Genomic DNA, 15,600 nt, shown 5'->3' with positions numbered 1-15,600 from the left:
CACCTTACATAGAGTTAGTCTGAAAGCTGATCTTACATGGATCTTGTCTTAAGGCTGATCTTACATGGAGTCAGTGTGAAGGCTGATCTTACATGGAGCTACCCTGAAAGCTGATCTTACATGGAGTCAGTATGAAGGCTGATCTTACATGGAGTCAGTGTGAAGGCTGATCTTACATGGAGCTACTCTGAAAGCTGATCTTACATGGAGTCAGCATGAAGGCTAATCTTACATGGAGTCAGTATGAAGGCTGACCTTACATGGAGTCAGTATGAAGGCTGATCTTACATGGAGTCAGTGTGAAGGCTGATCTTACATGGAGTCAGTGTGAAGGCTGATCTTACATGGAGTCAGTATGAAGGCTGATCTTACATGGAGTCAGTGTGAAGGCTGATCTTTCATGGAGTCAGTATGAAGGCTGATCTTACATGGAGTCAGTATGAAGGCTGATCTTACATGGAGTCAGTGTGAAGGCTGATCTTACATGGAGTCAGTATGAAGGCTGATCTTACATGGAGTCAGTGTGAAGGCTGATCTTACATGGAGTCAGTTTGAAGGCTAATCTTACATGGAGTCAGTGTGAAAGCTGATCTTACATGGAGTCAGTATGAGGTGGTGGTGGTGGGTGGAATTGGGTTTAACGTCGCGTCCAAGATTATTGCACTTATACAGCGACGTGCATGCACGTGTATGTGTGTGTGTGGCTGCTTGTACTAGTCCGGACTGATGCCGATTTATAGTGCTAGCTCACTGAGATACCATGCCGCAGTTTAACATGAATACCCCACTCAGACACAGTATACTGACTCCGAGCCGACCAGTCCTTGTTTTAGCCCCTTAATGCCGAGCGCCAGACAGGGTAACAACAAGTACAATCTTTTAACGTCTTTTTGTATGACGCGGCCCGGGATCGAACCCTGGACCTTCCGCTCTCCGGGCGGACGCTCTACCACAAGACCACTGAGGCGGTCTGGAGTCAGTATGAAGGCTGATCTTACATGGAGTCAGTATGAAGGCTGATCTTACATGGAGTCAGTGTGAAGGCTGATCTAACATGGAGTCAGTATGAAGGCTGATCTAACATGGAGTCAGTGTGAAGGCTGATCTAACATGGAGTCAGTATGAAGGCTGATCTTACATGGAGTCAGTATGAAAACTGATCTAACATAGAGTCAGTATGAAGGCTGATCTTACATGAAGTCAGTATGAAGGCTGATCTTACATGGAGTCAGTATGAAGGCTGATCTTACATGGAGTCAGTATGAAGGCTGATTTTACATGGATTCAGTGTGAAGGCTAATCTTATATGAAGTCAGTCTGAAGGCTGACCTTACATAGAGCTAGTCTGAAAGCTGATCTTACATGGAGTCAGTATGAAGGCTGATCTTACATGAAGTCAGTATGAAGGCTGATCTTACATGGAGTCAGTATGAAGGCTGATCTTACATGGAGTCAGTATGAAGGCTGATTTTACATGGATTCAGTGTGAAGGCTAATCTTATATGAAGTCAGTCTGAAGGCTGACCTTACATAGAGCTAGTCTGAAAGCTGATCTTACATGGAGTCAGTATGAAGGGTAATCTTACATGAAGTCAGTGTGAAGGCTGACCTTACATGGAGTCAGTGTGAAGGCTGACCTTACATGGAGTCAGTTTGAAGGCTGACCTTACATAGAGCTAGTCTGAAAGCTGATCTTACATGGAGCTAGTCTTAAGGCTGATGTTACATGGAGTCAGTTGGAAGGCTGATCTAACATGGAGTAAGTTTGAAGGCTGATCTAACACAGAGCTAGTCTGAAGGCTGATCTTACATGGAGCTAGTCTGAAAGCTGATCTTACATGGAGCTGGTCTTAAGGCTGATCTTGCATGGAGTACTCAAACATAACACCTGTAGGTCAGTATTGAACATAACACCTTTTGGCCAGTACAGAACATTACACCTGTTGGCCAGCACTGAACATAACACCTGTTGGCCAGTAATGAACATATCACCTGTTGGCCAGTAATGAATATAACACCTGTTGGCCAGTAATGAACATATCACCTGTTGGTCAGTACAGAATATAACACCTGTTGGCCAGTAATGAACATATCACCTTTTGGTCAGTACAGAATATAACACCTGTTGGCCAGTAATGAACATATCACCTGTTGGTCAGTACAGAATATAACACCTGTTGGCCAGTAATGAACATATCACCTGTTGGTCAGTACAGAATATAACACCTGTTGGTCAGTACAGAATATAACACCTGTTGGCCAGTAATGAACATATCACCTGTTGGTCAGTACAGAATATAACACCTGTTGGCCAGTAATGAACATATCACCTGTTGGTCAGTACAGAATATAACACCTGTTGGCCAGTAATGAACATATCACCTTTTGGTCAGTACAGAATATAACACCTGTTGGCCAGTAATGAACATATCACCTGTTGGTCAGTACAGAATATAACACCTGTTGGCCAGTAATGAACATATCACCTGTTGGTCAGTACAGAATATAACACCTGTTGGTCAGTACAGAATTTAACACGTTGGCAAGTACAGAATATAACACCTGTTGGCCAGTACAGAACATAACACCTGTTGGCCAGTTCTGAACATAACACCTGTTGGCCAGTACTGGAACGTACAGCTGGTGGTCATTGTTATTCTGAAGCCTATGGTGTCTGTTATGTAATAAGGTTATGTGTTGCAAGTATGCAGAGGACAAACCGATTGTTAGTATTAAGAAATGGTTTACAAAATATATTTCACTTGAAGAAGAAGCATCAGATTTCCATATTTTAAATCCTTATTTGACTGATCTCTTTTGGACATGGCAACATAATCTGAGTATAACAACCTGCACCTTTAGAGAAGTACTAAATATCAACAACTAAAGCTTTAATTTTAGTTTTGTAACATTCCAATAACTGTTATTGGTAATGAATTGTTTCCATTTGTTTTGGACGTAGATACATGATGGACAGAGATGCACGGCGGACATAGATACATGACAGACATAGATACATGATGGACATAGATGCATGATGGACATAGATACATGATAGACATTGATACATGATGGACATAGATACAAGATGGACATAGATACATGATGGACATAGATACATGATGGACATAGATACATGATGGACATAGATACATGATGGACTACATGATGGACATAGATACATGATGGACATAGATACATGATGGACTACATGATGGACATAGATACATGATGGACATAGATACATGATGGACATAGATACATGATCGACTACATGATGGACATAGATACATGCTGGACATAGATACATGATGGACATAGATACATGATGGACATAGATACATGATGGACATAGAGTGAGTGAGTGAGTTGGGTTTAACGCCGCTTTTAACATTATTCCAGTTATATCACGGCGTGTCAGCTTAATGTGGGAGGAAAGCCCGAAGTGACGCAGGTCTCAGACGTTTACCACTTCGGTGAAACCCACGAGCACGGGTATGGTGCTGACAAACCTAGAAACATAATTGGGGCGAACCGGGATTCGAAACCACAATCATAGGTTTCTGGCGTGCCCACAGGACGCAACTCTGCACAGCGAATCGCGGCGTCTTAGACGACTGGGCCCCCCATGCCCCCGATGGACATAGATACATGATGGACATAGATACATGATGGACATAGATACATGATGGACATAGATACATGATGGACATAGATACATGATGGACATAGATACATGATGGACTACATGATGGACATAGATACATGCTGGACATAGATACATGATGGACATAGATACATGATGGACTACATGATGGACATAGATACATGCTGGACATAGATACATGATGGACATAGATACATGCTGGACATAGATACATGATGGACTACATGCTGGACATAGCTACATGCTGGACATAGCTACATGCTGGACATAGATACATGCTGGACATAGATACATGATGGACATATATACATGATGGACATAGATACATGATGGACATAGATACATGATGGACATAGATACATGATCGACTACATGCTGGACATAGATACATGCTGGACATAGATACATGATGGACATATATACATGATGGACATAGATACATGATGGACATAGATACATGATGGACATAGATACATGCTGGACATAGATACATGCTGGACATAGATACATGATGGACATATATACATGATGGACATAGATACATGATGGACATAGATACATGATGGACATAGATACATGATCGACTACATGCTGGACATAGATACATGCTGGACATAGATACATGATGGACATATATACATGATGGACATAGATACATGATGGACATAGATACATGATGGACATAGATACATGATCGACTACATGCTGGACAAAGATACATGATGGACATAGATACATGATGGACATAGATACATGATGGACATAGATACATGATGGACATAGATACATGATGGACTACATGATGGACATAGATACATGATGGACATATATACATGCTGGACATAGATACATGATGGACATAGATACATGATGGACATAGATACATGATGGACATAGATACATGATGGACTACATGATGGACATAGATACATGCTGGACATAGATACATGATCGACTACATGCTGGACATAGATACATGATGGACATAGATACATGCTGGACATAGATACATGCTGGACATAGATACATGATGGACATAGATACATGATGGACATAGATACATGACAGACATAGATACATGATGGACATAGATACATGATCGACTACATGCTGGACATAGATACATGATGGACATAGATACATGCTGGACATAGATACATGCTGGACATAGATACATGATGGACATAGATACATGATGGACATAGATACATGACAGACATAGATACATGATGGACATAGATACATGATGGACATAGATACATGACAGACATAGATACATGATGGACATAGATACATGATGGACATAGATACATGTCGGACATAGATACATGACAGACATAGATACATGATGGACATAGATACATGATGGACATAGATACATGATGGACATAGCTACATGATGGACATAGATACATGATGGACATAGATACATGATGGACATAGATACATGCTGGACATAGATACATGATGGACATAGATACATGATGGACTACATGATGGACATAGATACATGATGGACATAGATACATGATGGACTACATGATGGACATAGATACATGATGGACATAGATACATGATGGACATAGATACATGATGGACATAGATACATGATGGACTACATGATTGACATAGATACATGATGGACATAGATACATGATGGACATAGATACATGATGGACATAGATACATGATGGACATAGATACATGATGGACATAGATACATGATGGACTACATGATGGACATAGATACATGATGGACATAGATACATGATGGACTACATGATGGACATAGATACATGATGGACATAGATACAAGTAGGGATCCCCATAGGCATCAATGGTGATATATTGATTTTATTTTCGAGGTTAATACAATATGTGTTAACAAGAGTTTACCACACAAATCAATATTACATACAGAGACCGTATGAGGGCACTGTAATCATATATGGAACCAAACCCTACCATCCGTGTGGCAAGCGCACATGTACACCCTAGCTACCCTGGCTAACTAACAGCCCAGTCACTTCTTCCTGTCAACCACTCACCTCAGTGATACTCAATGTATTCCAAACATCAGTGTTTGAGTGTTATCCCAAGAAGGTGATTGAAATGCCTCGAAAGCGAAATTTAATCAAGAACATGCCATCATAAATAGACATAGAAAGCCCTGATCATCTGAACCTGCTCAGTAAGACGGAAATCATCTCCACGTCAGAACGTAAATGACCCTGAAGATGAGGAGGTGGTGTACAGAAGACACTGACATGATGTATGGCCCAAGGATAAACTAACACTGTCAAATACATCTGAAGTGTATATCTGTCTACAGTTCAATTGATTTTTTAACTTCTTGTATGACTTCACACTAACAGCTTTCATGAGGAGCTCTGAACCACTGTAAGCATGAATAGACACCATGGGGAAGACACCAATATCTGTTGCATAACACTGTCTTGCTACTTCATCACTAAGTAATGATTTCTATAAATACAGGTAATCACCACCACTGTGCCAGAATACAGAGGGTAAGAGCTGTGGCAGAATACAGTGGGGATAGCACTGTGCCAGAATACAGAGGGTAAGAGCTGTGGCAGAATACAGTGGGGATAGCACTGTGCCAGAATACAGAGGGTAAGTGCTGTGGCAGAATACAGTGGGGATAGCACTGTGCCAGAATACAGAGGGTAAGAGCTGTGGCAGAATACAGTGGGGATAGCACTGTGCCAGAATACAGAGGGTAAGAGCTGTGGCAGAATACAGTGGGGATAGCACTGTGCCAGAATACAGAGGGTAAGTGCTGTGGCAGAATACAGTGGGGATAGCACTGTGCCAGAATACAGAGGGTAAGAGCTGTGGCAGAATACAGTGGGGATAGCACTGTGCCAGAATACAGAGGGTAAGAGCTGTGGCAGAATACAGTGGGGATAGCACTGTGCCAGAATACAGAGGGTAAGAGCTGTGGCAGAATACAGTGGGGATAGCACTGTGCTGGATAACAGAACGGTTAGAGCTGTGGCAGAATACAGTGGGGATAGCATTGTGCCAGAATACAGTGGGGGTAGCACTGTGCTGGATAACAGAACGGTTTGAGCTGTGGCAGAATACAGTTGGGATAGCACTGTGCCAGAATACAGTGGGGTTAGCACTGTGCCGGATAACAGAACGGTTAGAGCTGTGGCAGAATACAGTTGGGATAGCACTGTGCCAGAATACAGTGGGGATAGCACTGTGCCAGAATACAGAGGGTTAGTGAGACACACTCAGACACAGCACGTATGTGGCGTTACACGCCGGCAAGGTTGACTTGGTCACTCAGACACAACAAGGATGTGGCGTTACACACCGGCAAGGTTGACTTGGTCACTCAGACACAGCACGTATGTGGCGTTACACGCTGGCAAGGTTGATTTGGTCACTCAGACACAGCACGTATGTGGCGTTACACGCCGGCAAGGTTGACTTGGTCACTCAGACACAGCAAGGATGTGGCGTTACACGCCGGCAAGGTTGACTTGGTCACTCAGACACAGCAAGTATGTGGCGTTACACGCCGGCAAGGTTAATGTGGTCACTCAGACACAGCAAGGATGTGGCGTTACACGCCGGCAAGGTTGACTTGGTCACTCAGACACAGCACATATGTGGCGTTACACGCCAGCAAGGTTAATGTGGTCACTCAGACACAGCACGTATGTGGCGTTACACGCCGGCAAGGTTGATGTGGTCACTCAGACACAGCACGTATGTGGCGTTACACACCGGCAAGGTTGACTTGGTCACTCAGACACAGCAAGTATGTGGCGTTACACACCGGCAAGGTTGATGTGGTCACTCAGACACAGCAAGTATGTGGCGTTACACGTCGGCAAGGTTGACTTGGTCACTCAGACACAGCACGTATGTGGCGTTACACGCCGGCAAGGTTAATGTGGTCACTCAGACACAGCACGTATGTGGCGTTACACGCCGGCAAGGTTAATGTGGTCACTCAGACACAGCACGTATGTGGCGTTACACGCCGGCAAGGTTAATGTGGTCACTCAGACACAGCAAGTACTTCCATGGTTTGTGTTCCTGTGTTCAGTATTGTCTATGGATTTTATTCTGTCTGTCCAGAATTTTATATAGTCCAATCTTGTATTTCATATTGTCTCCCTCATATAAATATTTTCTTTCAAGCTTCTAATATTTTCCCTCTTGTATTTGTTATTTTCTAAACTAGTATACATTAGTAATATCTGTTTAACATTAAATAAATATTTCTCTGGTATTAATGATTGTCTCCCTTGTATGTAATGTTATCAATCCTGGTATTTTATATTGTCTCTCTAGTAATTGATATTATGTTTCTAGTATTCCATAATATCTCTCTTGAACTTAATATTGTCTAACAAGGTATCTAAATTTGTTTTTAGCATTTAATATTTCTTCAGAATTCAAAATAATTATCTCAATTAAAACTTGTATAATATCATTCTCTATTATCTTACTTACGTATGATAATAACCTAACAATGTCTTATCCTAATATTGCAATGACACAGAATCTAATGTTTCATCCAATCCCTACAATTTGCAGTTCCACAGACCATCTTCTCCTGAAACTCCACCATGCCAGAGAAGCTTCATTAAAAGTCCTTCCTAATGGGATAATCTGGGATTTCCCCCGAGCCCCGTGCTGAGTGCATGCTGGACCCCAGAGTGACCATGTGAGTCACTGACCAGTACTGCTACATCCGCGCCCCTCCCCCAAGTGTCCCTGCCCCCCCCCCCCCCCCCCCCCACACACACACACACACAAACACCTTGTGAAGTGAGTTGAGACATGTCTGTATCCAGCCTGTATCACACTGTTCATCAGTCAAGAGATCACTCAAGCGAAAAACTGCTTCCACTTATTGTAACATTAATTTCTTGAGGGTGAGAGTGCTGTGCTGTTGAAAGGACAATTGTTAGCCTCTTCATGATTTCATTCAGTCTAAAGCTGCCACCTCAGTTCTCCTTCCAAATTGAAATGATCACTATACATTAACATCTACATCTATAACAAAATTGTCAAACAAAACCAAAACAATATATGATATTCAACACGGATGAACGTTGAGAAATATGAAGATCTCCTGTTGTCTAGGTAGTGCATGTGTACCAGAATGTGGGGACTTCACGGATGCTGCCACAGTCACTGTTTCATCCGAGCTAGCACAGATTAAAGTTTCATTTATTTGTTGTCGCTATTCATGTCAGCAAGCAAACTTCAGTGAAAGACTCTATGAGACGTCATTCCGTCTGGAAGCTCCCCCCCACCCCCCCACTGATGATGGCTGATGGGGAAGTCTGCATACCTTGTTCTTTAAAATTCACTTAATTACTTTCATTATTTCTACTAAAATCTAACATTAGATATAAACGTTTATCCTACCTAAACTTTATTTATTTAGCCTTAACTAAATATTGATTTTTATTTGTTTTCTCTTTTAAGCTGTCCATTTTTATTGCAGTAGGAATTAATCTCTATGTTTATATTTCATTTTTAATTCTTTCCAAGTTGATAATTTTTCCTGTCTTCAGGCCAGAATATGGAATGTTGAAATGTTTCCCCTGGACAGCCTTCCCAGCGGAACGGTTTATCTCTGACACTAGTGTCTGAATCAATGTGACATTTCTGTACAGACTCCAGTGTCCATATCAAGCAGGTCAGGTTAACGCTATCAGCTTTTGAAACAAAATGTCACCTGAAACAAAAAATAATTCGAAATCTATGTTTTCATTGATTCTACAGGCTATAAAATGGCACTAAAAGTATGATTCATTCATGTGGAAATATCCTAAACCAGATCTTTTCAATGAGAACAGCACCTACACTGTAGTACCGACACTACAACCACTTGTGAACCTGCATTTCATTGTAGTACCGACACTACAACCACTTGTGAACCTGCATTTCATTGTAGTACCGACACTACAACCACTTGTGAACCTGCATTTCATTGTAGTACCGACACTACAACCACTTGTGAACCTGCATTTCATTGTAGTACCGACACTACAACCTCTTGTGAACCTGCATTTCATTGTAGTACCGACACTACAACCACTTGTGAACCTGCATTTCATTGTAGTACCGACACTACAACCACTTGTGAACCTGCATTTCATTGTAGCACGACACTACAACCACTTGTGAACCTGCATTTCATTGTAGTACCGACACTACAACCACTTGTGAACCTGCATTTCATTGTAGTACCAACACTACAACCACTTGTGAACCTGCATATTATTGTAGTACTACAGAGGTGGAAGAACACGGGTCAATGCAACATTCTACAGAGATGGAGGAACGCGGGTCAATGCAACATACTACAGAGATGGAGGAACACGGGTCAATGCAACATACTTCAGAGATGGAGGATCACGGGTCAATGCAACATACTACAGAGGTGGAGGAACATGGGTCAATGCAACATACTACAGAGATGGAGGAACACGGGTCAATACAACATACTACAGAGGTGGAGGAACATGGGTCAATGCAACATTCTACAGAGGTGGAGGAACACAGGTCAATGCATCATACTACAGAGGTGGAGGAACACGGGTCAATACAACATACTACAGAGGTGGAGGAACACGGGTCAATGCAACATACTACAGAGGTGGAGGAACACGGGTCAATACAACATACTACAGAGGTGGAAGAACATGGGTCAATGCAACATACTACAGAGGTGGAGGAACATGGGTCAATGCAACATACTACAGAGATGGAGGAACACGGGTCAATACAACATACTACAGAGGTGGAGGAACATGGGTCAATGCAACATTCTACAGAGGTGGAGGAACACAGGTCAATGCATCATACTACAGAGGTGGAGGAACACGGGTCAATGCATCATACTACAGAGATGGAGGAACATGGGTCAATGCAACATACTTCAGAGATGGAGGAACACAGGTCATTGCAACATACTACAGCGATGGAGGAACACAGGTCAATGCAACATACTACAGAGGTGGAGGAACATGGGTCAATGCAACATTCTACAGAGGTGGAGGAACACAGGTCAAGGCATCATACTACAGAGGTGGAGGAACATGGGTCAATGCATCATACTACAGAGATGGAGGAACATGGGTCAATGCAACATTCTTCAGAGATGGAGGAACACAGGTCATTGCAACATACTACAGAGGTGGAGGAACACAGGTCAATGCAACATACTACAGAGGTGGAGGAACATGGGTCAATGCAACATACTACAGAGGTGGAGGAACCTTGGTCAGTGCAACATACTACAGAGGTGGAAGGACATGGGTCAATGCAACCTAATACAGAGGTGGAGGAACATGGGTCAATGCAACATACTACAGAGGTGGAGGAACCTGGGTCAATGCATCATACTACAGAGATGGAGGAACAGGGGTCAATGCAACATACTACAGAGGTGGAGGAACTCGGGTCAATGCATCATACTTCAGAGATGGAGGAACACGGGTCAATCCAACATACTACAGAGGTGTAGGAACATGGGTCAATGCAACATACTACAGAGGTGGAGGAACCTGGGTCAATGCATCATACTACAGAGGTGGAGGAACATGGGTCAATGCAACATACTACAGAGGTGGAGGGACACGGGTCAATGCATCATACTACAGAGGTGGAGGAACATGGGTCAATGCAACATACTACAGAGGTGGAGGAACACAGGTCAATGCATCATACTTCAGAGATTGAGGAACACGGGTCATTGCAACATACTACAGAGGTGGAGGAACATGGGTCAATGCAACATACCACAGAGGTGGAGGAACACGGGTCAATGCATCATACTTCAGAGATTGAGGAACACGGGTCAATGCAACATACTACAGAGATGGAGGAACACGGGTCAATGCAACATACTACAGAGGTGGAGGAATATTGGTCAATACAACATGCTACAGAGGTGGAGGAACATGGGTCAATGCAACATACTACAGAGGTGGAGGAACATGGGTCAATGCAACATACTACAGAGGTGGAGGAAAACGTGTCAATGCAACATACTACAGAGGTGGAGGAACACGAGTCAATGCAACATACTACAGAGGTGGAGGAACACGGGTCAATGCAACATACTACAGAGATGGAGGAACACGGGTCAATGCAACATACTACAGAGGTGGAGGAACCTGGGTCAATGCATCATACTACAGAGGTGGAGGAACACGGGTCAATGCAACATACTACAGAGGTGGAAGAACATGGGTCAATGCAACATAATACAGAGGTGGAGGAACATGGGTCAATGCAACATACTACAGAGGTGGAGGAACACGGGTCAATGCATCATACTACAGAGATGGAGGAACACGGGTCAATGCAACATACTACAGAGGTGGAGGAACATGGGTCATTGCAACATACTACAGAGGTGGAGGAACACGGGTCAAAGCAACATACTACAGAGGTGGAGGAACAAGGGTCAATACAACATACTACAGAGATGGAGGAACACGGGTCAATGCAATATACTACAGAGATGGAGGAACACGGGTCAATGCAATATACTACAGAGATTGAGTATCACCCAGTTGGTTTTCTTCAGCACAATAAGTGATCAGGTTGGATTTTCAAAAAGTCAAGCGTAAATGCACACCGCACCTGCAGAGCTGTGAGAGACTTGTGTCCACGTGAGTCACCAGCCATCACACAGCATTTGGCAAACAAAGACTTGAGATGAGGTAGGCAACCTATCTGTCTCCAGGGACTGATGTACTCCTTTAGTGATTACTTTCTGTTTGGATAATTAATCACCACCTTTAGGAAATAATGCAATGGAAAAGCGTTTAATGATGTCTGTGAATCACACCTGCACAACCCCTCTCCCTGGGATCACTTCCCACAGATGAAATGACACTTGAGGGTCACCCAGTCTTAGTGGTTCTGTCACGGCATCAATACCGTACACACTACAGGAGAGAAGGACCATTGTATACTGGTACTACTGAATACGTCTGAAGGAATAGAACCAAAGCAAGTTTTTGCATGATCACTCTTCTGAATAAGTGATGGGATTCTCCCCTAGTTACTACACACATTCTGGACACAAACACCCACCCTTGCCATCTTATAGAGGACATTTATCTTTACTGATTAACATCAAATTGCTTCACTTATTGTTTACATACCATTGCAAGACATAAAGGCAACCAAGTTGACATAATTGCTCTGTGACATTTAGTGACATTGTGTACATGTGTACAGGAGTGAGTGAGTGAGTGAGTGAGTGAGTGAGTGAGTGAGTGAGTGAGTGAGTGAGGTTTTACGTCGCTTTTAGCAATATTCCAGAAATATCACGACGTGGGACACCAGAAATGGGCTTCACACATTGTACCCATGTCAGGAATCAAACCCAGGTCTTCAGCATGACAAGCGAACGCATTAACCACTGGGCTACCCTACCACCCACAGGACATTAAGGGGTGGTGGGGTAGCCTTGTGGGTAAAGCATTGGCTCATCCACGTTTGATTCCATACTTGGGTACCAGGGCGGTGATGGTCACTCACTCATTCACTCACTCACTCACTCATTCACTCCACACGGTTCCACACAGGTCAAGATTGCTTCACAAAACTCATTCTGAACACTGTTTTGTCATAGGAGAGAGAAGAGATATAACTAGATTTTGTAAAGCTGCTCTGGAGTTTTATTGGAAACAAGTAGGTGCTTGCAGTAGCAGCCCCATCCCAACCTTATCTGAATGTCTCAAACTTTCCCATCAAAAACATGCATCATGAACAATTTTGACTTGACCACATCCAGTGACAGATGACCTCGCACATGGCCCCTGCGGGACACGTGAAGAGCACTTCCTGGCTACCAGGTTGTTTGTAAATTAGCAAAACGCTAAAAATGACACCACATGGTTTATCTCATGCCTGGATCTGGATCAAACAATTCATACCTGATAAATGTGCAGGTCCCGGTTCCTGGGCAGATGATCTTTGTGACACTGGGTCAATGGGGAGATAATCATGAGGCCCCTATACGTGTTGGTCATCTTTCACACTGCTATCAGTAACCGTGAGTTAGCTACATCAAACGTGGACAGTGAATCAGTTGTTATTGAGTCATTAGAGACGGCAGGCAATATAAAACAAGTAAAATACTTCAGTGACCTTTGAAGGAGATCTCACATTGTCTACCACTCACACTTCAGAAGTCATCAACATACAGTTGATTGTCACTGTCAGTAAATCCCCCAACCTTATACACTGAGGGGATATTAACTTTTGTCTTGATTGCTTCCATACCACTTCATAAACGTCTTCGACATCTCCGATGACACATCAGAAATTCATGACTGTCTGAACCAAGAACTAATCAGTTTACAAAGTTTAACACAAAATTCAAGTTCTATCTCCCCACTGAACATCTTACACAGAAAAGAGGAACAATAAACTTGGGCCTGTGTCGAGGATCCACCTAAGGAAGGATTCCGAGACGAATTATTGGATAATATATTTGTGAGTGACACTTTGTTGCTCATTCAGTTAATGTACTGGTTGTGGGGTGATCAATGTAGAGAGCTAGTGGATGATTGGTGTAGAGAGGTAGTGGGATGATTGGTGTAGAGAGGTAGTGGGATGATTGGTGTAGAGAGGTAGTGGATGATTGGTGTAGAGAGGTAGTGGGATGATTGGTGTAGAGAGGTAGTGGGATGATTGATGTAGAGAGGTAGTGGATGATTGGTGTAGAGAGGTAGTGGATGATTGGTGTAGAGAGGTAGTTGGATGATTGGTGTAGAGAGGTAGTGGGATGATTGGTGTAGAGAGGTAGTGGATGATTGGTGTAGAGAGGTAGTGGGATGGTTGGTGTAGAGAGGTAGTGGGATGATTGGTGTAGAGAGGTAGTCGATGATTGGTGTAGAGAGGTAGTGGATGATTGGTATAGAGAGGTAGTGGATGATTGGTGTAGAGAGGTAGTGGATGATTGATGTAGAGAGGTAGTGGGATGATTGATGTAGAGAGGTAGTGGATGATTGGTGTAGAGAGGTAGTGGGATGATTGGTGTAGAGAGGTAGTGGGATGATTGGTGTAGAGAGGTAGTGGATGATTGGTATAGAGAGGTAGTGAATGATTGGTGTAGAGAGGTAGTGGATGATTGATGTAGAGAGGTAGTGGGATGATTGGTGTAGAGAGGTAGTGGGATGATTGGTGTAGAGAGGTAGTGGGATGATTGGTGTAGAGAGGTAGTGGATGATTGGTGTAGAGAGGTAGTGGATGATTGGTGTAGAGAGGTAGTGGGATGATTGGTGTAGAGAGGTAGTGAGATGATTGATGTAGAGAGGTAATGGATGATTGGTGTAGAGAGGTAGTGGATGATTGGTGTAGAGAGGTAGTGGGATGATTGATGTAGAGAGGTAGAGGGATGATTGGTGTAGAGAGGTAGTGGATGATTGGTGTAGAGAGGTAGTGAATGATTGGTGTAGAGAGGTAGTGGGATGGTTGGTGTAGAGAGGTAGAGGGATGATTGGTGTAGAGAGGTAGAGGGATGATTGGTGTAGAGAGGTAGTGGATGATTGGTGTAGAGAGGTAGTGGATGATTGATGTAGAGAGGTAGTGGGATGATTGATGTAGAGAGGTAGTGGATGATTGGTGTAGAGAGGTAGTGAATGATTGTTATAGAGAGGTAGTGGATGTTTGGTGTAGAGAGGTAGTGGATGAATGATGTAGAGAGGTAGTGGGATGGTTGGTGTAGAGAGGTAGTGGGATGATTGGTGTAGAGAGGTAGTGGATGATTGGTGTAGAGAGGTAGTGGATGATTGATGTAGAGAGGTAGTGGGATGATTGATGTAGAGAGGTAGTGGATGATTGGTGTAGAGAGGTAGTGAATGATTGTTATAGAGAGGTAGTGGATGATTGATGTAGAGAGGTAGTGG

General features: G+C 43.1%; 2 protein-coding genes across 3 annotated transcripts in view; one reads left to right on the top strand and one right to left on the bottom strand.

The window, feature by feature from the left end:
* Positions 1-15,600, bottom strand: part of LOC124124605 (hemicentin-2-like) — a 368,103-nt gene that overhangs the window by 306,479 nt on the left and 46,024 nt on the right. The window lies entirely within an intron of this gene.
* Positions 11,208-12,275, top strand: LOC125372233 (histidine-rich glycoprotein-like). The gene has a single exon (XM_048381496.1). The coding sequence runs from the start codon at positions 11,208-11,210 to the stop codon at positions 12,273-12,275; it is 1,068 nt and encodes a 355-aa protein (XP_048237453.1).

This window comes from Haliotis rufescens, unplaced genomic scaffold (assembly GCF_023055435.1).
Source record: "Haliotis rufescens isolate VD_foot unplaced genomic scaffold, xgHalRufe1.0.p SCAF_1, whole genome shotgun sequence".
Taxonomy (NCBI): Eukaryota; Metazoa; Mollusca; class Gastropoda; order Lepetellida; family Haliotidae; genus Haliotis; species Haliotis rufescens.
The sequence above is the reverse complement of the archived record's forward strand: the minus strand, read 5'-3'. Positions and strand labels throughout refer to the sequence as shown.

Bases quoted from the DNA above. Each gene is read 5' to 3' on its own strand.
- LOC125372233 (XM_048381496.1), top strand. From the start codon at position 11,208: ATGCAACATACTACAGAGGTGGAGGAACCTGGGTCAATGCATCATACT.